Source organism: Hippocampus comes, unplaced genomic scaffold (genome assembly GCF_001891065.2).
Source record: "Hippocampus comes isolate QL1 unplaced genomic scaffold, H_comes_QL1_v1.1 scaffold470, whole genome shotgun sequence".
Classification (NCBI taxonomy): Eukaryota; Metazoa; Chordata; class Actinopteri; order Syngnathiformes; family Syngnathidae; genus Hippocampus; species Hippocampus comes.
In genome coordinates, this window is record NW_017805536.1 from 300,227 (window position 1) to 320,158 (window position 19,932).

At 40.5% G+C, this 19,932-nt stretch overlaps 3 protein-coding genes across 4 annotated transcripts; 2 read left to right on the forward strand and 1 right to left on the reverse strand.

Annotated features, from left to right (window-relative positions):
- Positions 1–1,109: 1,109 nt before the first annotated feature.
- On the forward strand, positions 1,110–8,788 carry LOC109520795 (probable histone deacetylase 1-B). 2 transcript variants are annotated; one of them, XM_019878289.1, is made up of 14 exons: positions 1,110–1,265; positions 2,557–2,669; positions 3,159–3,276; positions 3,365–3,439; positions 3,527–3,665; positions 4,271–4,412; positions 4,487–4,579; positions 4,649–4,757; positions 4,825–4,965; positions 5,213–5,321; positions 5,806–5,936; positions 6,063–6,233; positions 8,152–8,203; positions 8,276–8,788. In XM_019878289.1, exons 1-14 carry the CDS (start codon positions 1,217–1,219, stop codon positions 8,301–8,303), a joined length of 1,470 nt encoding a protein of 489 aa, XP_019733848.1. In that variant the 5' UTR covers positions 1,110–1,216; the 3' UTR covers positions 8,304–8,788. The 2 variants fall into 2 exon arrangements, with proteins under 2 accessions (XP_019733848.1, XP_019733850.1); XM_019878291.1 differs by having other exon boundaries at positions 6,063–6,215.
- Positions 8,789–9,087: 299 nt separating this feature from the next.
- Positions 9,088–14,810, reverse strand: tmem54a (transmembrane protein 54a). Its single transcript, XM_019878292.1, has 6 exons — positions 14,633–14,810; positions 12,373–12,569; positions 10,891–10,950; positions 10,197–10,391; positions 9,986–10,123; positions 9,088–9,391 (listed from the first exon to the last, which is right to left on the reverse strand). Exons 1-6 carry the CDS (start codon positions 14,643–14,645, stop codon positions 9,257–9,259), a joined length of 738 nt encoding a protein of 245 aa, XP_019733851.1. The 5' UTR covers positions 14,646–14,810; the 3' UTR covers positions 9,088–9,256.
- A 1,681-nt stretch (positions 14,811–16,491) lies between these two features.
- LOC109520786 (tubulin beta-4B chain-like) lies at positions 16,492–19,483 on the forward strand. Its single transcript, XM_019878270.1, has 5 exons — positions 16,492–16,657; positions 17,369–17,477; positions 17,565–17,675; positions 18,246–18,490; positions 18,562–19,483. The coding sequence occupies exons 1-5, from the start codon at positions 16,601–16,603 to the stop codon at positions 19,369–19,371; spliced, it is 1,332 nt and encodes a 443-aa protein (XP_019733829.1). The 5' UTR covers positions 16,492–16,600; the 3' UTR covers positions 19,372–19,483.
- The last annotated feature ends 449 nt before the right edge of the window (positions 19,484–19,932 follow it).

Sequence of the window (19,932 nt, forward strand, 5' to 3'; positions counted from 1 at the left end):
TTTGACTTTTTTAATGAGCAGCAGGTTTACAGACACACACATCTCAGTCCCTATTTTCGTGCACAGAGCAATTTTAGCTAGCGCAAAGTTCAGTCAAAGTTTTCATATGTGGATCAAATCCACCAAAACCACGTTACACCACCTGCACCACAACTTAGACCTGGTTTTACCTGGTCTAAAGTCTAATCTACTTTCTGTCACCAAAATGTCATGTGCACCAGGTCTGTGCAATGGAAATTAGAAGTTCCCAGCCTTGGTGAACTAAACATACCTGGGCACGAAAATACACAACTTTTTACAGAGCAGACGTCCGCCTGTCCTGATTATAAAAATAGGGTCCTCCTTTATATGCAATTCATTAAACTGTTAAACTGAAAGCTATCACTTACTTTAAACATGAACTGACAAGATTTTAATTTGTAAATCATGTTAAGAGCCCCAATCAGAATAAACATAAACGTCAACTTAAATTCTATTTATGTTCCTATAGCTGTCACAGTTCCAATCTCATCACAGGTTACGTTTGAAAACATTACCGTTACATATACATCCCGAAAACAAACAATTCTTCGAGTACAAAGCTAGAGTTGTTTTGGAAAAGATATTGGCTGCTGCTGCAACAAAACATTGCGCAGGACCATTTTTTTAATGAATCTTTATTCGAACAAGTCATAGTACAATTCTCAATAAACAGAAAACAAAATGAACATGTTATTAATACATACACATTGCGCAGGACCATGATCCTGAAGAGGCAGCCAGTATGACGCTAATTTAAGACACAGCAGAGCCGCGGCTTACGCACTGTGCACCGTATGTGTTGATATAACTACCTTTCAGAAAACTACCTACAGAAAAAAATAAATAATAAATCTTGTACTGCTGGTGTCATGTAAATTAATCTATCTTTGAAATCTTAAACACCTATCTTGGTTTTAGCGGGTTTGAAATGTAAAGTTGAAGAATGTCAAACATCTTGATATTTTTTGTATTTATTTTGTTTAGACACACTGGCATGCAAAATTTCGGGCGACTTTCTGGATGCAAAAAGCAAAGAATAAGAAGAATGGAGACTCTGAAGGAAATTGTCGGCCCCTTTTGGAGGCAAGGAGCATTTACATGCCATCCGTTTGACCGCTTAACAAGTCGTCCGTCCTCCTCTTGTCGCCGTAGTCTCCCGCGGGTGAGCAGTTAAAGCAAACCAAAAAGGACTAAAATGGCGCTTAGTCAAGGAACAAAGAAAAAAGTTTGCTACTATTACGACGGTAAGTTCCATCGTGTCCGAGTGCTTGGAATCGAGTGCCGAGAGATTCACGCAATGGGCAGTTTATCGCCATCAAATGTTTGTTTAAATTTCCTCACTTGCTCATCGCGCACGCTAACTACATAGCTAGCTTAAAGCTGTAGAGCTGCTTTCATTGTCATACTGAGGCACACGAGACAACGCTTGACCCAGTCGTGTTAATTTAGTGTTCGTAAACGCCATGCCATAAAATGCGTTATTGGCGTATTTTGAGCACATTTTAGCCATTCTGCATGTGCTCATTTGTTGCTTGAGCTAACAATGGCGATATGAGCGCTTCATTGTCAACATAACGCGTAGCTAGCATCAGCGGAGCTCGTTTCGCGGAAAGGGAACACATTTCAATCAAATGTTACATGCACACGAATGTTACTCTCCGCGTCGGTTCCGAAACCCATATGTTTCTTTCAGTCAAAGCTATTGTTTTCACCTGTAAGCGTGTGCAAAATCAGACCGCCGTGCGTACATTTCGGGGCAGTTTTAAAATGCTAAAAAAAAAAAAAGCGTCACTTGGGGTTATTGTCAGAAAACTACGAGCAATCGTTCTTAAAATTCACATGCTCATATGTTCTTACGCCCACTCCAACCTCTGGAAATATCAAAACAATCGCCTCAGTGTTTTGGAATTTATGAGCATTAAGCTTTTTCCTCCTCATATGCGTTCACTGTAGAGAAAAACCTTAACGAGGCTTAATGTTAGAAAACTACTACCAATCGCCACCAAAATTCACGTTGACATCTCTGCCTATGCTCACATCGATATCAGAAAACATAAAAACAAACGCACTTGATTTGAGATTTTATGGACTGTTTTCCTCTCCATTGGCGCACACTCAAACCTTAATGATAATAAAATCCAAAATATGGAGGTGATTGTTTTGATATTTTCATGGATTGGTGTGGGCATAGATAGAAATGTGCACATGGCTGTAGTTTTCTAACATTAAGCCTCGTCAAGCTTTTTCTCAGTTGTGAATGTATTTGGGTAATGAAAAAGCTTAAAGCCCGTAAATCCCAAATACTTTGGCGATTGGTTTGATATTTTCAGAGGTTGAAGTGGTCTTAGGTAGAGATGTACATTTAAATTATGGTGGCGATTGGCTGTGGTTTAAAAAAAATACACTCAGTAACCATTTTAGATTGTCCCTGGAGTTCATCCTCATTCACTAAAGCTTTGCACAGGAATGTCCTGTGATGCGGTTTAGGTGTACGCTTCCTTTGAATGATTTTCACAGTACTTGCTCTCATTTCAGGTGATGTTGGAAATTATTACTATGGACAGGGTCATCCCATGAAGCCCCACCGCATCCGCATGACACACAACTTGCTGCTCAACTATGGCCTCTACAGAAAGATGGAGATATATGTAGGTTTTAGGGCTGAACGATTTGGAAAAATTGCCTAATTACAATTAGAGCTGTGAACTGACTAAACACTTTGACTTGCAGGCTTTTAAGCGTTCACTACAACGTCACAAAATTCTTCCAAATGTGACATAAAAAGTCATAAATCATCTTAAAACAATGTGAACAAATTTGTGGCTTTATCTCTAACTTTTCATGTTTGATGAAATCATTGTGAAAAGGTGGATTGCACTTAAGCACTAAACTTATCTACACCCTGTGTATATGCAGTCTATTAAAAAAAAAACAAGTCTACTGAACAACCAAAAGGAAGCTTTTACCCCCCTCCAAATTGCAGCCTTTGCGATTTGACATCATGCTGCATGGCGATGTCATCTTGAATTCGATTAATGGTTCAGCCCTAGTAGGTGTTAAATACAGAACAGTAATTGTGCTGATTAATTATGGGGGCTTCAGAGTCTTGTTTTATGTTTCTCTTATGTTGCTTGCAGCGTCCACACAAAGCCAGCGGCGAGGAGATGACCAAGTATCACAGTGATGATTACATCAAATTCTTGCGCTCCATCCGTCCAGACAACATGTCAGAGTACAGCAAACAGATGCAGCGGTGTAAGTTGAAGCACTCAGTCTTTGCAGCATTCCTTTAGGCTCACATGCAGAATATTTCTCACTGTTTGCCTTTCTGTTACCCCTCCAGTCAATGTAGGAGAAGATTGTCCAGTATTTGATGGCTTGTTTGAGTTTTGCCAGCTCTCAGGAGGCGGCTCTGTTGGTAAGATTGTGCCGGACTTCTGTCATTACAACTTGTTAACTTTGATTAAATCAGGGTGCTAATTCGTACATCCGCTCTCCGCTTCAGCCGGTGCTGTCAAGTTGAACAAACAGCAGACAGACATAGCGATCAACTGGGCAGGCGGTCTGCATCACGCCAAGAAGTCTGAGGCCTCTGGGTTTTGCTACGTCAATGATATTGTCCTGGCTATACTGGAGTTACTCAAGTAAGCACACAAACTTGGCACCAAGCCGTAAGTGACTAAATATTAGCTTTCTAAATCAATAGGTAAAATGAAAATAAGACTGAGATTACACTACCTTTTTTTGGATAGCCAATTAGATTGTTAATCATACAATGAGGACCACTTGCATTTTGCATTCAATACAATGGCTCAATCTAATGTTCTCTCTTTTAAAAGGTAATAATGTTCAGTGTGAGTGACGCTGACTTTGCTTTTTAAAAAAAGAGTATTTTTTTTTTTTATTATTGTGGTTTTAGTTTGGCAGTAGTTTCGCACTGTATTGCCATACGAGAGCTATGTATTTTAGTTAATTCAATTAGTTACATGACTCAGAAATATTAGAAACATCTCTGTGTGATACCGTACATTTCTACACTACTGCAAACTACAGCTATAGTTTTAAGCATCTTGTTAAATGCTTACCTCTCTGTCAGTGAATCATACTGTGCAAGTGTTCATCATGTGTCTGGTGTCCAGCAGATGTCGGGAGTGAACACAGTCCTGTTAAAATGATCTTTTTCTGATCTTAAAAACAGTGTCACAGAATCTGAGGAACAGTAATCTACAACACTGCTTTTGTGTTTTAGGTACCACCAGAGAGTTCTCTACATAGACATCGACATCCATCATGGAGATGGTGTGGAGGAGGCATTCTACACCACAGACCGTGTCATGACTGTGTCATTCCACAAGTATGGAGAGTACTTCCCTGGCACTGGTGACCTGAGAGTATGTATTTGACAAGCAACACTCTCTGTCAAAATAACTAAATATTGAAGTGACGCTCAATTGGTCCTCTGCAGGACATTGGTGCTGGGAAGGGCAAATATTATGCTGTGAATTACCCTCTGAGAGATGGGATTGATGACGAGTCTTATGAAGCCATATTCAAGCCTGTGAGTAGATGAAACAGCCATGTCTGATTGAAAGAAGCATTTTGAAGTGGATGTTCTTGTCTTGTGTAGATCATGGCCAAGGTAATGGAGATGTACCAGCCCAGTGCTGTGGTTCTGCAGTGTGGCGCAGATTCTCTGTCAGGCGATAGACTCGGCTGCTTTAACCTCACCATTAAAGGTAGCGAGACATGGCCTACTTGGCTGCAAGCACAAATTTCTCTAACAGCCTTATGATGTTCCCACAGGACATGCCAAGTGTGTGGAGTACATGAAAAGCTTCAACCTGCCTCTCCTCATGCTGGGAGGAGGCGGCTACACCATCCGAAATGTCGCACGCTGTTGGACTTATGAAACCGCTGTCGCTCTCGATACGTCAATCCCGAATGGTACGTACTCATTCAAGAGGTGTTGTCATACCGTATACCATCCAGTGCAAATCAAACACCGGGCTGTTGATTATCATTCAAGAATGAATTAATTTTAACTTGTGCTGCTGTTGATTTAAATACTGCCTCACTTTCTATCTACTGGTGTGCTACTATTAGCATCCGGTAGATGAAAATAATTTGTTGTGATTTTTTTCTCCTCCCGTTTTCATTTCACCTTGCTTTTTTTCCATTCGAACCCTCTCAGAACTCCCATACAATGACTACTTTGAGTACTTTGGGCCAGACTTCAAGCTGCACATCAGCCCCTCCAACATGACTAACCAGAACACCAATGATTACCTGGAGAAGATAAAGTAAGTCTACTGAAGCAGTGCTTCCCAAACAGTGTGCCACAATTGTGCCTAACTAACCAATTTTGCTAAATTTGTCCCCAAATTTATCTCCCCACAAATGTATCCTTTTAAATCTATATGTTGTGTGCCAGTAGTGTTTTTTGACAAGCAAAACAATTAATGTTCTTCTACTGGATAGCAGACGATTGTATCCATTTTTTTTTTCTTTTGGTGACCTTTTTATGGAAGAGGTTAGGGGTGACCTGTGAGATTTGTTTGGGGGTTTTATCCGGGTACTCCTGTTTTCTCTCACACTCCAAAAACATGCATGAGAGCTTAACTCATTCACTCCCAAAGACGTACGTATTTAGATGTCTTTTCAGACGCCACACATTTAATCCCACACATTTATTTGTTTGATCCCACACATTTATTTGTTTGAACCTGAAGGCGAGAGGTTAGTGAATTTTATTTATAAAGCTGTGACATGGGTTGTGTCCTCCAGGCAGCGTTTATTTGAGAACCTACGCATGCTGCCCCACGCTCCAGGGGTACAGATGCAGGCCATCCCTGAAGACGCCGTACAGGAGGATAGTGGAGACGAGGAAGAGGAGGATCCCAACAAACGCATCTCCAGTATGAATCTGTTGGCATTTACTGATCAAAAACATGAGATCAACGGATCAATCAATCAAATCTGAACATGAAAATCCATTCAAGAGCCAGAGCTTTAATGTAACCCCCCGTCCTTTGTGTATTCAGTCCGTGCTCATGACAAGAGGATAGCGTGTGAGGAAGAGTTCTCTGACTCGGAGGATGAAGGTGAAGGAGGTCGCAGAAACACAGCCAACTTCAAGAAGGCCAAGCGAGCCAAGACCGAAGGAGAGAAAGAGAGTGAAGAAAAGGAGAAGAAAGGTGAGGAGGAAACAAAAGGTATTTACTCATTTTTTTGTTTCCATTCTCATCTCACCCAGCGTACCAGTGCTGTGTATCACTTGACGCTTCAGTTTGTTAGCCATCTGTCCGAATCTTCATTGGGATGCCTCTTCCGAAAACTGACTGCCACTAAAACGAATGAAATTAAACTTTTTAAGGACTCCCTTGGCAGCCGTGTTCTTCTGTTTGCTGAGATGTTCACTCTTTTAATGTGTCATTGTCAGACGTGCAATATTGTAATTGAACTAGTACTCATGAGCGGTATGTTGTGCATTCAAATTGCCGAATTTACCAAGTGAGACAGTGATTTTGCATTGCAGTAATAATGTACAGTGGAACTTCAAGTTTTGAACTTAATTGTTTCCTTGAGCCGTTTTTTAACTTTAAACGTTCATACATAATTCCATTGAAATAAATGGAAATTCAATTAATCCGTCCCAGCCAATAAAATGAAGTTACATTTACTTAAAAAAAAAAAAAATTAACCAGTGTTTGGATAAAAATAAATATAATGAAATATAAATTAGTGAAAACACATTATTAAAAAATAAGTATTTATTGCTCTTTACCAGTGGATGGGGGGGGGGGAAAGGGGGAGAGGACTTTGCTACTCCATTGAAAAAGACTCTTCTTTCATAACATGGAGTAAATCTGATTCAAGTGTTTCTCATGTGCGTTTTTTCTAAATCATTGATTGATTTTTGCCATACCAGCTTGGAGAAATTTGTCTTATTCTGTAAAGTGAGGTGTCACGTTGTCATGTAATAGATTAATTCACTATACATTTTCTTTTGATTCTTTTTATATTTTTTTTGTTTAATTTGCTTCGCTCATGCTATCGCGAGCGAGTGTTTTCTCATTTGTCTGTCTAAGAAAAACTAAAACGACCACCACAGATACATAGTCTAGTTACAAAAGGCGAGAGAATCTTTCTGCTCATGCATGGCAAGCGCTTCCAATTACAGTCCCCCTAGTAGTTCCCCTTTTCTGAGGAGTCATCTGATTGTTTTGCGTTTTGTTTACATGTTTGGCAACGGTTCAGCGTGTCTGTCCACACGGGACCAGCTTCCGCATTTATTCAACACGGCACTCTCTGGCGTCTGTGTTTCGGGGAATGTGTCATACGTAGGAAGAACCTTTGCCTCGCGACAGCACGCAGGGTCAGATATTTGATGTGATTAATTTAAGAGAAGCTATATTTCGATAAATAACACACTGTAAATAGTATATTACTATTTTTTTTTTAAATGAATGAAAGTGGAATGATTTTCAGATTTATCCCAGGCGATGTCTCATTCAACCACGATTAGATTTGTGATTGGATGATCAAGTATGCCCGCGACCCGACCTCGGATAAGCGGTAGAAAATGGATGGATGGATGATCAAGTATGCAAAGGTGGAACTTCCGCCTACGTATTCAACAACTTTCCGGTTCCGCCTTAAGCCGTGGAGGGATACAACAAGTTTACAACCATGTGTTATGCATGTTGCCAATGAATGGTTACGCAGGGCGAAGAAAAAACACAACATAGACTCATCCACTCTTCAATGCCAAGACCGTTCGTACATCGAAAATAGCACGTAAATGGAGGTCATTTCTCCACAAAACAAATTGTGTGTGTGTGTGTGTGTGTGTGTGGCTTGAATTGTACGTAAAAAGGGATGTTCATAACTTGAGGTTCCTCTGTATTTTATATTTCTTAATTAGTGGGCTACACCTGAAGGTACCAGTTTTATGTTTGAGCGTTTCCAGATGTCTACAGTTTGTATTTGAGAGTTTTAAAGTGGATTTGGCATGTTTAAAAAAAAAAAAAAAAGCTGTCAGAACCAGTCATCACTGCTGACATGTAAATGGTTGTTGGTTTTCGGGTTGCGATGGTGATTAATTATTGTTATTTTTTTTACTCCTGACAGAAGTCAAAGATGAGGAGAAGGCACCAGATGAGGAGAAAATGGACACATCAAAGTGAGAAAACACGTGTTGACACACATCCTGTCCAGGACGTCGTTCTAATCATGTCGCATGCTGCTCCTTTAGGCCAAAAGAGGAGTCGAAGACACCTTAAGGTCCTCCCCACCTAATGATGCCAGCGCTGGGAAGAAAAGATCTTAAAGCAACATTGTCTTTTTATACTTTGTGGTTGGAGGGAGGGGTGGGTTGCTTCCATGGAATAGGTTATAAACTGGGACAGGATTTTTTTTTTTTTTTTCTTGGACACTTTTCCAATATTATTGTGAGCTGAAATCAGAAAATTTGTTTTGTCAATGCATCTTCACCCAAACCTTTAATGTACCAACACTTGCATTTCCTGCGTCAGACAACTGTTTAAAAATGACTTGGTTTTATATCTCATGAATTTAACTTATTTAAATCATAGATATTTGGACTCTTTACCCCTTCCTTTTAAAAAACAACAAAAAAAAACATGTCTTTCAGTCCCAATTGTGTCCTGTGCCTTTGAGAGTATAGTTATTGCATGTTTGTATAATAGAACCTTTTCTATAATACTTCTGTCTCAGTAGTCTTCCCTGCTAAAATTTTCAGGAATTATTTGTGTACCTGTGCTTTTTTTTTCATTGCATATTTGAAAATTTCTGAAGTATTATTTAGCTGTGTACTGTAATTTGAAACACTGCAAAGATATCAGAAGTTTGGAAATGGAAAAATGGCAGATTGAGTGGTAATCCAGTGAAATCAATGCCATTTGTACTCTAAATGAGAACCTGCTTCAAATTGGCGAATCCTTTCTAATCGTTTTAATGAGATATTTGACTGATTCAAATAAAATTTATATAGAGACAATGTAGTATTTTTCTATAAAAAGTCAAATGAACAAGAAAGCTGACCACCCAGGTTTACCATTTTTAATACACAATTTGATCATAACACAAAATAACAGTATTTTATCAAGTAAAAAAAGCTTACATACGTAGGAAAAATATGAGACAAATGTCTATCACGCCAAATGTTGGTTCATCTTAGGCATCGCTTCTTCCCATTTTATTTGAATGGATGTGCTCAGAGCCAGTGGCTCTGCTCTGCTGCCGCACCGCTGCCCAGCAGCTCATCTTGCTCCACAGCCTCAGAATCAAGCTCGGTCGGCTGCTGCCTTGGAGGCGATTGGGGGACTGCGGCGGCCCTCTGGATGCGGACCTGGAACCGCACAACACTTGTAAAGCACTCGGGAGAACACTTGAAGATCATCTTGCAAGACTTGAACATGTCACCTTGGAACCCAGTGAGTGAGTGACAGTGAATTTCAGGTGACAAAACCGATGGATGTCTTAACCCAGTGAATGACTAATCTGGCTCGAGTTGGTATCATGGCATTTATGGAATATCACCATTAATATTTAATGGTGTGGTGTGGATGAATACCATATTCAAATGTGGTCAGTTTGTCCTATAAGTAATGTTAAATGTTGCTGGTTGTGTGCCTTGCTAAAGAGCAGTGCTCTCTCCCTTTGTTGCTTGTCTGAAATTGTACCACACACCCTCACCAAATAATCCTGAATGCAAATTACTAATTAATGTGGTTTTAATACGTAAGTATGTAACCAGTACAGCTCAGCCTCTTTTGTTATAAAATGTTTTAATATGAACATCTTAGCCTTAGTATGTTCCATTTAAGAAAATTATTTCTCTGACTTTATTATTAAAGTCGAGGTAAGAAGAGCTCAATCTCGATAATGTTCTAGGTGTAATCTGGAATGCCTGCATCAATCCCGAAAATTAAGAACAAATTACCCTCTTTGCGATGGTGGGCCTCCGCCTGCACGGACAGAGGTACAGGAATGACGTACAGGCAGCGAAGCAGCGGAAAGAGAACACCATTTCCACCACAGACATCAGGATAAGCGGCACCCACAATATGATTGTGGTGCTCTGATGGAGGAAAAACAAGATTGGGTAGAACTTTTCGGCGGACACTGTCTTTAACTTCTGTGTTTGTCCTCACATAGATGCGGGTGGGGTCAAAGGGGCATTCGTAGGTGACACTGGAAGATCCGACACCGTGTTTGAGGAGAATGCAGTGTGTCAGCAGGCTTCGTCCTTTGTGAACGATGGCGGTGACCACGGACGTTATCAGGCCCAAAGTGGAGGCAACAGCCAAGAGACCTGCTATGAAGCTGAATACCAGTAGGACCCACTTCTGCAGAGACATCACAGAATAACTCTCAGGTAGGCTTAAAAATAAGAGCCGCAAGTTAGGTGATATTTTTGAATTCCAAGACGCCGACATTGAGTCGTGGTGGGACCTCCAAAGCAGTAATAGTTAGCTCAACTTTGTGTCACTTTGAAGAGATTTGCCACCGAGGCACTAAATTGTCAAGTTTTACAGTGCATTGTGTCATATACCTTCATGACTGGAATGACTGCATCATCAATGGGTGACTTAGTTGAGACTTCTTTTCACTGTTTACTATGGATGCAAGTTTCAATTGATTGTGTTAATTCGCAGAAGCCTATTTGTTAAAGCAAAAAATATTTTCAGAGAGCATCCGGAATTGTTTTGGATTTGTCTTCAGCGGTCCCACTGAAGTTGTGTGTACTTCTTTGAGCGGTCTATTTGTCACCCTCACCGAACAGAGAAGACAAGTTATGATAGAAGCATGCAAAGACTGTGCAAAAGTAAAGCAAACAGTTCTCACCAAAATCTTGCTTTTCTTGTTTTTGGACAAGACAATTGCAATTATTCCACCAATAATTCCCTGAGGAGCAGAAGACATACATGAGCAACACTTAATTTGACAAATTCATCAAGTGAAACTGATTTGAAATGAAGGTTTTAAATGTTGTTCAAACGGTTTGCCTTGTGGCTCATCTATACGACAAAAATGAAGCATATCCACACTCTCCTCCAAAAGTATTGGAATGCCATTTCCTTTAGTTTTGCTGTTCATGTAAAACATTTTGGTTCAACATCAAAATAGGAATTTAACATAGGAGATAAGCTACCAAAACATTTCAGCTTTTATTTCCAGGTACTAACATCTGGATCTGATACATCTTAAAAGACATCATCGTTTGAATTCAACATTTTAGTTTTAAGGCAAGCAAAAGTATTGGAACAGGCAAAAATTGCATCAAGCCTGTGACCCGTTGACTTCACCAAATGCTGCATTCTGCTTCTGTGTGCTTTTCCAGCATTTCTGAAAAATCCACCATTTTATCCATCTCATGCGGCGGCTATTTTGCCGTGAATAATTTTCTCAAAGATGTGTAGTAACAAACCAGATGAGAACCCCAAAGGAGTTCTACGATTTGGTGATGCGAAAGGGCTGAGAGCACTGTTGTTCTGAAGAGTTGTCAGATATCATTCGATTGGGGTCAACGGAATGGACACACAGGCACAAAGTTTCTTGCTATTTATTATTTGAATAACCACTGTGACAGGACACACCTAACAAACTAAACACACCTGTCAATCACAAGTGCCAATACTTTTGTTTATGTAAAAAAAATGCATGCATTGAAACCAAAAGGGCCATATATTTTAGGCTATATATCAGACCCAGAAGTAACTACAGTCAAACCTCAGTTTTCGAAACTCTCTGTTCTCGACCAAATCGGTTTTCGACCAAAAGTTTCGAGTTTTTTATGCCTCGGATGACGTCCGAATTTCGGTTCTCGAACAAATTGAGCACACTTGAATGCGTCACTTGACTCCTCTCAACTTCCTTACACGAGGAAGCGTCACTTTCTCGGGTAGACGAGGAAGTGACACTTCCTCGTTTAGCGTTCCATGGTGAACAGACGTGTTCAATAGAGATTTTTTTTTTTTAAAGTGTGTGGTTTCGGTTTTCGAACTAATCGGTTTTCGAACAGCCTTCTGGAACGGATTATGGTCGAAAACCGAGGTATGACTGTACCTGTAAATAAAAGCTGACATTATGTCGTCTCATAATTGTCTTGTAATGCCAAACCCAAATGTTTTATGTCTACAGTGCAAATACTGCAATTGTTCCACTGATGCAACCCTCTTATGCACATCAATGAATTCAAACGATACTCACACATTCATGAATGAAAAAAAAAAAAAAAAAAAAAACACATAAATATAATTCCAAACATAAATTTGGCTGCTATACATTGGTGAGTCCTTCATGCTTGTCGAAGTGAATTAATTTTACCATTAAGCCTGCCACAATGGCAATGACATTAGTGATGGCGTACACCAAGATGCGGGCCTCGGCGTGCACGCTGATGTGCCTGAGAACCGCACCGTGCACCAGAGCGCCAAGCAGGAAATTGACATGGCCCACCAGCACCAGTGCCAAGCCCATCTTCATCAGGGTTTTGTTGTCTTTGAGGTTAGCACAGCACACCCCTACACAAGAAGAAATATGTTAACTTCCAGCACTGGTGGGAACTAATTACAAATACTGTAGGACTGTACATAAGTAGATTTTTCATGTATTTGTTCAGTACTTCAGCATTTTTGTTTCTGATTACTTTACTTTGACTCCTGTTTAAAAATATGTAAAAAAAAAAAAAAAAAGAAAAAGAAAAGAAAAAAGTGAATGTTCGACACCTTGTGTAAATAGGCTTGTTACTTTTGCATCCTCCGCGGATGACGATAACGGTAAAATCAACTGTGGTTGAATTGAGAATTTTGGGGCCTTATTAGGCCGTGGGAGAGGGGGGCAGCAAGACGAAAGAACGGGAACCATCCAGTTTCGAGCGTTACCAACCACAGCAACGGTATTCAGAGAAGCAAGACAATCTCTGTTCATTGACGTTGTCAGCTCGCTACAATTATCATTCGTAACAGATGCGTTGTGACAGCCTAAAAACCACCAGCTTCTGGTGTTCAAAAATCCTCCATGTGAGAAAAAAATATATGAAAAATAAGGGTGTGTGTGTGTGTGTGTGTGTGTGTGTGTGTGTGTGTAGATATTTTTTTATGTTCTCGTTAACCAATTTAGTTTTAGCAAAACTATGAGAACATGTTTTGATAGCATAAAAGCTGAGCTGTTCTTGCTGAGTGGTGTTGCTTCGCATTGCTCGCTTTACAACAAGACTATCCCCTTCTTATAAGCGCTCTGTAGATTAAGCTTTTTAAATCAATCGTGAAAAACAATGTTATTTTCTCTTGAGCACCCTACAGGATGGGCTCTGTAAAACCCCACTATCTCAACAAAGTTAACAAAAGGTTTGGATGGGGTGTAACATATATCTTCCCCGAGGGTTGAGTGCTGTTAGTTTCTTGCTAGACCAACTTGATGTTTTGGGTCATAATATTAGTTTGTTCACTGCCATTCACATGTACACATGAACTGATGATGAAAACATTTCAGTCTGTTTACTGTGTACAATCACTTTAAATATATACGCCTGCTCTCCGTTGAGATCCAATACAAGAGATGAATCCAACATTCCAATTCAAGTTTTGACGTTATCGAAGAGGGTTAGAACTGCTTTGAATAACACTCACCAATGCTTACCACACTTATCGGCATCACCTCTCAGCACAATGCTGCAGCAACGTTTGACCAATAACACAATAAACATTTTGTGAAATGATGTGAAATTAATGTGTCTGATAGTGTCAAGCAGTTAAGACTAAGCATGATTATCTTAATAAAGGCTGAATTATCTTTTTTATCCCCACAATGTACTGTATTTTGTACGAGAGTAACGGTTCACCTGTGCTAATGCAATAGTAATAAATAATTACTACCCGCCCAAAAAAATGTTGGTGAAAAGCTCTTCGGAACCATCAATATAAAACAACCGATTGAAATCACGAAGGATGGCGGTACGTGAGCTTGCCCCCCGTAACTTCGAGACATCAATTGCCTTCTCCTAGCTGACTTTGAGCAAGAAGCAGATCACATTGCACATATAGACAAACAACCCTTCACACACTCACGCCAATCTTCAATGAACCAAATAAACTTGTTTTTGGAATGTGGGAGGAAACCTGAGGAACTGGAGAAATCCTACAAACTCCATACAGGAGCGCCAAAGCCAACATTCAAACTCAGAACCTCGACTTCGCGGCTGCATTGCTAACCGCTACCTACTATTTTAAATGAAGTGTACAATGAGAAGTCAGTATGAACACCGATCTGAGACAAAAAAATGCACTTCTAAAGAATTATGTATTTAACATTTGTATGAAGTTTATATTTGACCGTCTGCAATTGTTGCTTATATGGGGGTCGTTTTCACATTTGAGGCCTTGCAATTCCCACAAATATTAAAATCTGGCATTTTGATAATACAACACAAAAGTAATTGAGGTAGCTGCTTGGTATACAACAATTACAACTGTTTAACTGGACCTAAACGCGCCTTCTCAACGACGAAAGAAAAGAACCACACCTTAACAGAATGCCACTGTCATCTCAAACTAAAACACGCAGGAAAAAGTCCAAGTAAACATACCACAGTTCACCATGATTGACGTCCTCTTCTCTTATAGTATGTAAGAATGAACACACGGTGTGCCGCTATCATTTCTGACAGCGTTTATTAAAAAACTCGCATTATGGTTTACGGATTGTCTTGCTCAACTGTCGCTCGCCTGCGCCTACGATTCCTTCAACTTCCTCACCTGAATTTAAGCCACGCCTCTCTGCACCACATTACTTCTCTTTTAAACATCATTATTATTGTTGCGACATCACGTTTGGCGAAAAATACGTGGTATTTACTAAGCAGATAAGATATTTTGAAAGGGCGTGTACTGTATTTTATTGGGCTCGTGCATATTAACCTTAGGCACAGGAGCGCGCTTTGAAAACTAGCACGCGCGTTGTGGATAAGGCAAAATAGTAGAGCCAATATTTTTTTTCCACAAAACGTAGTGCATCGTGGCGTAATCAGCCTACGACGTACAGCAGCACGCATAGGCCCCTAATGTATCATTAGCACTGACGTCATGTTTTTTATAATGCATCATTAGCACTGACGTCGTGTTTTTTTAACATCAACAATCATGTTTTTATTACCGTGTTGACTTCCAAGAAGCGGCAAAATATTAGAAATATTTTTAGCGTAACACCGCTACACAAACTAGCGCAGCAGTCATCAACCTTGATGTTGATTACTATTGCGGTCGTTCCAACAATTCTTAATTTGATGCCTCGGTGACTGTCAAACTGAGCATCATGAGCTTAAAGCTCAGTATATTGTGCAGATGTACCAAACATGACCATTGAGTGCTTGTCACTGTTTTCGGAATGATATTTAGTCCGTTGTTAAATTATTGAGTGGGTGAGAACATTTAATACAGCCTACAGAAAAATGCAGTCAAAGTTCAAATGGCCACTCAAACATTCATAGGTCATCCAGCAAATTGATTTTTATATTAACAACAAACAGATTGTGTTCATTAAATAAATGTGTTGTGCCGGTGCACCTAATACTGTGGTCAAAGAATGTTTTTCAGTTTTAGGAACGATATCCTCTGTTGATAATTGATGAACTGCTGAGTCAGGAATGTGTATCCACTTACACTCCTCAACTGCAAACTTAAATCAGAGATGGTTTTGTATGTCCCCAAACGTATTTTTAACAAAAGGTATTTACTTTTTTCCTAGCAAATCGGGATTTTCGGATATTTTCATTTATTTAGTTTGACCTAGTTTGCGCAATAACATATTTTACCAATCATTATCATTTGTGACGTTTCAGAAACAAAACATCTGGTCCTGAACCTAACCTACCCCTTAATTCTTGAATGCAGTATTACAAAATCTAATACTATATAACATATTGACATCATACGTATATTTTTTTATTATTATCATTATGGGCACCTTTTTGTGCTACAGAAAAAACGAGAGCAAAAAAAAAAAAAAAATCAAAACTTGCATCTGATTTAAAAATGTAGTAAAAATGTAGGTATTATAGTCAAAATGCATACTCACATATCTACATTTCATACAGCTGATCTAATTCTTTATTGTGATGAAAAAAATGTGTCATTGATTCAATACATTAGTACGTCATATGTGATGTCTGATTGATGTTGTTATAAAAACGGACGTTGTCTTACGTACGATGACTAATTGAATGCTGTAATGATTAATGTTGTCATGTGTGAGCCTCTGTATTTATTACTTGCGAGAAAAACATGGTGGAAATGCACAGCTTTAATTCGCCGAAGTGCCTTCTTACAATAGGTCGACGTGCAAGCGTCACCTGCGTGCACGCTCATACGTGCCCGCGTGCGGTGACCGTGCACCTCTGTGACAGAGTCAAGTGGGTCCGTGTGTGGCGACGGCTCTGCTCGGGGTATAGGGCAGTTCTGCCATAGTCGGGAAAAAAAACAGATACCGCAACACTAGAAGAGTTGACCATCAACGTTCCAAAGTGTCCGACGTTGTATATATTGTTTTTGTTTCAACAATGAGGGAAATCGTTCACATCCAGGCGGGCCAGTGTGGTAACCAGATTGGTGCCAAGGTAATTATTCAAAATTATGTATAACTATCAGAATGCACCTAAATATATTTTTAACGGTTTATGGATAAAAAATATTTTTTAAAATTAAAATAAAATCTAATTACTAACTTTCTTTTGTGCAAGTGCGTTTTCTTTGGACAAGATCCATATGATTTACATATTGAATTTGTTAACCTTATGTAAAGCAACAAATTATATATTCATCAAGAGTGGGTGGAAGCTTTTTTCCCACCATTTTCACTCAATCCATTTTCTTTTACACAATTTATTAGGCTCACTTTGGCTAAGTGGCAGCGTACATCCTGAATGGGTTGCCAGCCAAATCAAGGCACAAAGAATATTTGCCCACATATTTTCACTTCTTGGCAAATTAAATCTTCAATTAATTGAACATTCATGATTTTGGAATGTAGAATCATAAATCTAGTCCAAGAGTCAAACCCTGAACCTCAGAACTATTAGATAGACCTGCTTTTTCTTCTATTATTGGTAGGCTAACCACTTGGCCCCATGTCACACCATGTAGGTTTAATTACGAGATGTCCATATATAAAAGTAAGTATCGGCAAGAGTCGTGCCATGTTTAGCTCTGTAGAGCAAGAAAGTTGTTCACATGGCAAGGAGGTTCTGGTTCCAATGGTATCAATGACAAATTGTTAATCTGTGCTTTTGTTAATGGAGTAATCTTGTGATCCAACGTTGTTTCTGCAGTTCTGGGAAGTGATCAGTGACGAGCATGGTGTTGACCCGACAGGAACATACCATGGAGACAGTGACCTGCAGCTGGACAGGATAAATGTTTATTATAATGAGGCAACAGGTTCTGACATGATTGTTTAATACGTTCGGACATGAATTTTCCCACTGGCTTGACAATATCATACCATTATTATTCTTCTCCACGTAGGAGGTAAATATGTGCCACGTGCTGTTCTTGTGGACTTGGAACCAGGTACAATGGATTCTGTGAGATCCGGACCCTTTGGACAGATATTCAGACCTGACAATTTTGTGTTTGGTGAGTGATTTAAAATGAGCTCCTGTATCACTAGACAAATGGTTATGGTCACGCATCAGATCTTGATGTTCAAAAATGTCAGCGTATCATGTTATTTCAATCATGTATTCTATTTACCACTGCAAGCAAGAGTGGCCTCGGTTAGATTTGACAAAAGAATTGTGTTCCATGCATGCGATGTAAATTAGTCCTACTTAATCTGAACATGTGATTGTAGTTATTGAAGGTGTACATTGAAAAAGGTTTTCTTGAATTTGCTCAGTTTTATTTTGTCAAGTGGTTGCATGAATTAAAATCATCTGGATCCAATGAAATACAATTGAGTGAATTCAACACACCATTTTTTTTCAGTGTAGTGGGTCATTCACCTGACTACAAAGCAGGCAGCGTGATTAGTTTCCCTCTCAGTGACGATGTGAGTGAGTGAATGTAGTCAACCGTGCGCCCAAAGTCAACTGGGCCAGGCTGCTGCTCCCTGCAACACTGAACAGGATAAGCAGTAACTATAGAAAATGGATGAATGGATGATTTGGACTGTTAAATTGACAAAGGTCACTCTTTCCTCCAAAGGTCAAAGCGGTGCTGGTAACAACTGGGCAAAAGGTCACTACACTGAGGGAGCTGAGGTGGTCGACTCGGTTCTGGATGTGGTACGCAAAGAATCGGAGAACTGTGACTGCCTGCAAGGGTACCAGCTGACACATGCTCTAGGGGGTGGAACTGGATCGGGCATGGGAACCCTGCTCATCAGCAAAATTCGTGAAGAATACCCCGATAGGATCATGAACACGTTTAGTGTGGTGCCTTCCCCCAAGGTTAGCCGTCCTTGTAATATAAAGTTTATTTTGGCTAACGATGCTAAATATGTGCACTTTTTTTCCATCAGGTGTCAGACACTGTGGTCGAACCCTACAACGCCACTCTCTCCATCCACCAGCTTGTTGAGAACACAGATGAAACCTACTGCATTGACAATGAAGCTCTCTATGACATCTGCTTCCGCACACTGAAACTGACCACGCCCACTTACGGAGACCTTAACCACCTAGTGTCCTCCACCATGAGCGGAGTCACGACCTGTCTGCGCTTCCCAGGCCAGCTCAATGCTGACCTCCGTAAACTGGCTGTCAACATGGTACCGTTCCCTCGATTGCATTTCTTCATGCCAGGCTTTGCTCCGCTGACCAGCAGGGGGAGCCAACAGTATCGAGCACTCACGGTACCCGAGCTCACCCAGCAAGCGTTCGATGCCAAGAATATGATGGCGGCGTGCGACCCGCGTCAAGGCCGCTACCTAACAGTTGCCACTGTGTTCCGTGGACGAATGTCTATGAAGGAAGTGGATGAGCAGATGCTCAACGTCCAGAACAAGAACAGCAGTTACTTTGTCGAATGGATCCCCAACAACGTCAAAACCGCCGTCTGTGACATTCCTCCCCGCGGCCTCAAGATGGCCGTCACCTTCATAGGCAACACCACAGCCATCCAGGAGATGTTCAAGCGTATCTCTGAACAGTTCACAGCCATGCTGCGCCGTAAGGCCTTTCTGCACTGGTACACGGGTGAGGGTATGGATGAGATGGAGTTCACTGAAGCTGAGAGCAACATGAATGATTTGGTGTCCGAGTACCAGCAGTACCAGGACGCTACTGCTGAGGATGAAGGGGAAGGTGAGGAGGAGGCTGAAGATGACTAAAGCTTGAAGATAACAATGTCAGTGCATTCATTGGCAAATGAATAAACCAGCGTTTGCTGGTCTCCGGTGTGACCGGGGATATTTTGTAGATCTTTGAATAAAAAAAAGTTCAGCCTTGTCATGTTAAATTATGCTCAAGTCTTTATGTTCAGTCTTCTGCATAAACCACCAATGTTTTTAGTTTATATGTCGGGCTGCCTGGTGGTCGACTGCTTAGAGCAGGGGTGTCAAACTCAGGTCCTGGAGGGCCGCTGTCCTGCATGTTTTCCAAGTCTCCCTGTTGCAGCACACCTGATTCAAATGATCAGATCATCAGCAAGCTCTGCGGAAGCCTGACATTGAACCTGTTCATTTGATTCAGGTGTGTTGCAGCAGGGAGACTTGGAAAACATGCAGGGCAGCGGCCCTCCAGGACCTGATTTTGACATCTATGGCTTAGCGCGTCGGCGTCCCAGTGCAGAGGTGCAGCGTTCGATTCCTGTGTGGCGTTCCCCATGCTGTGGGTTTTCTCCGGGTACTGCAGGTTCCTCCCACATTCCAAAAACCTGCATGGCAGGCTAA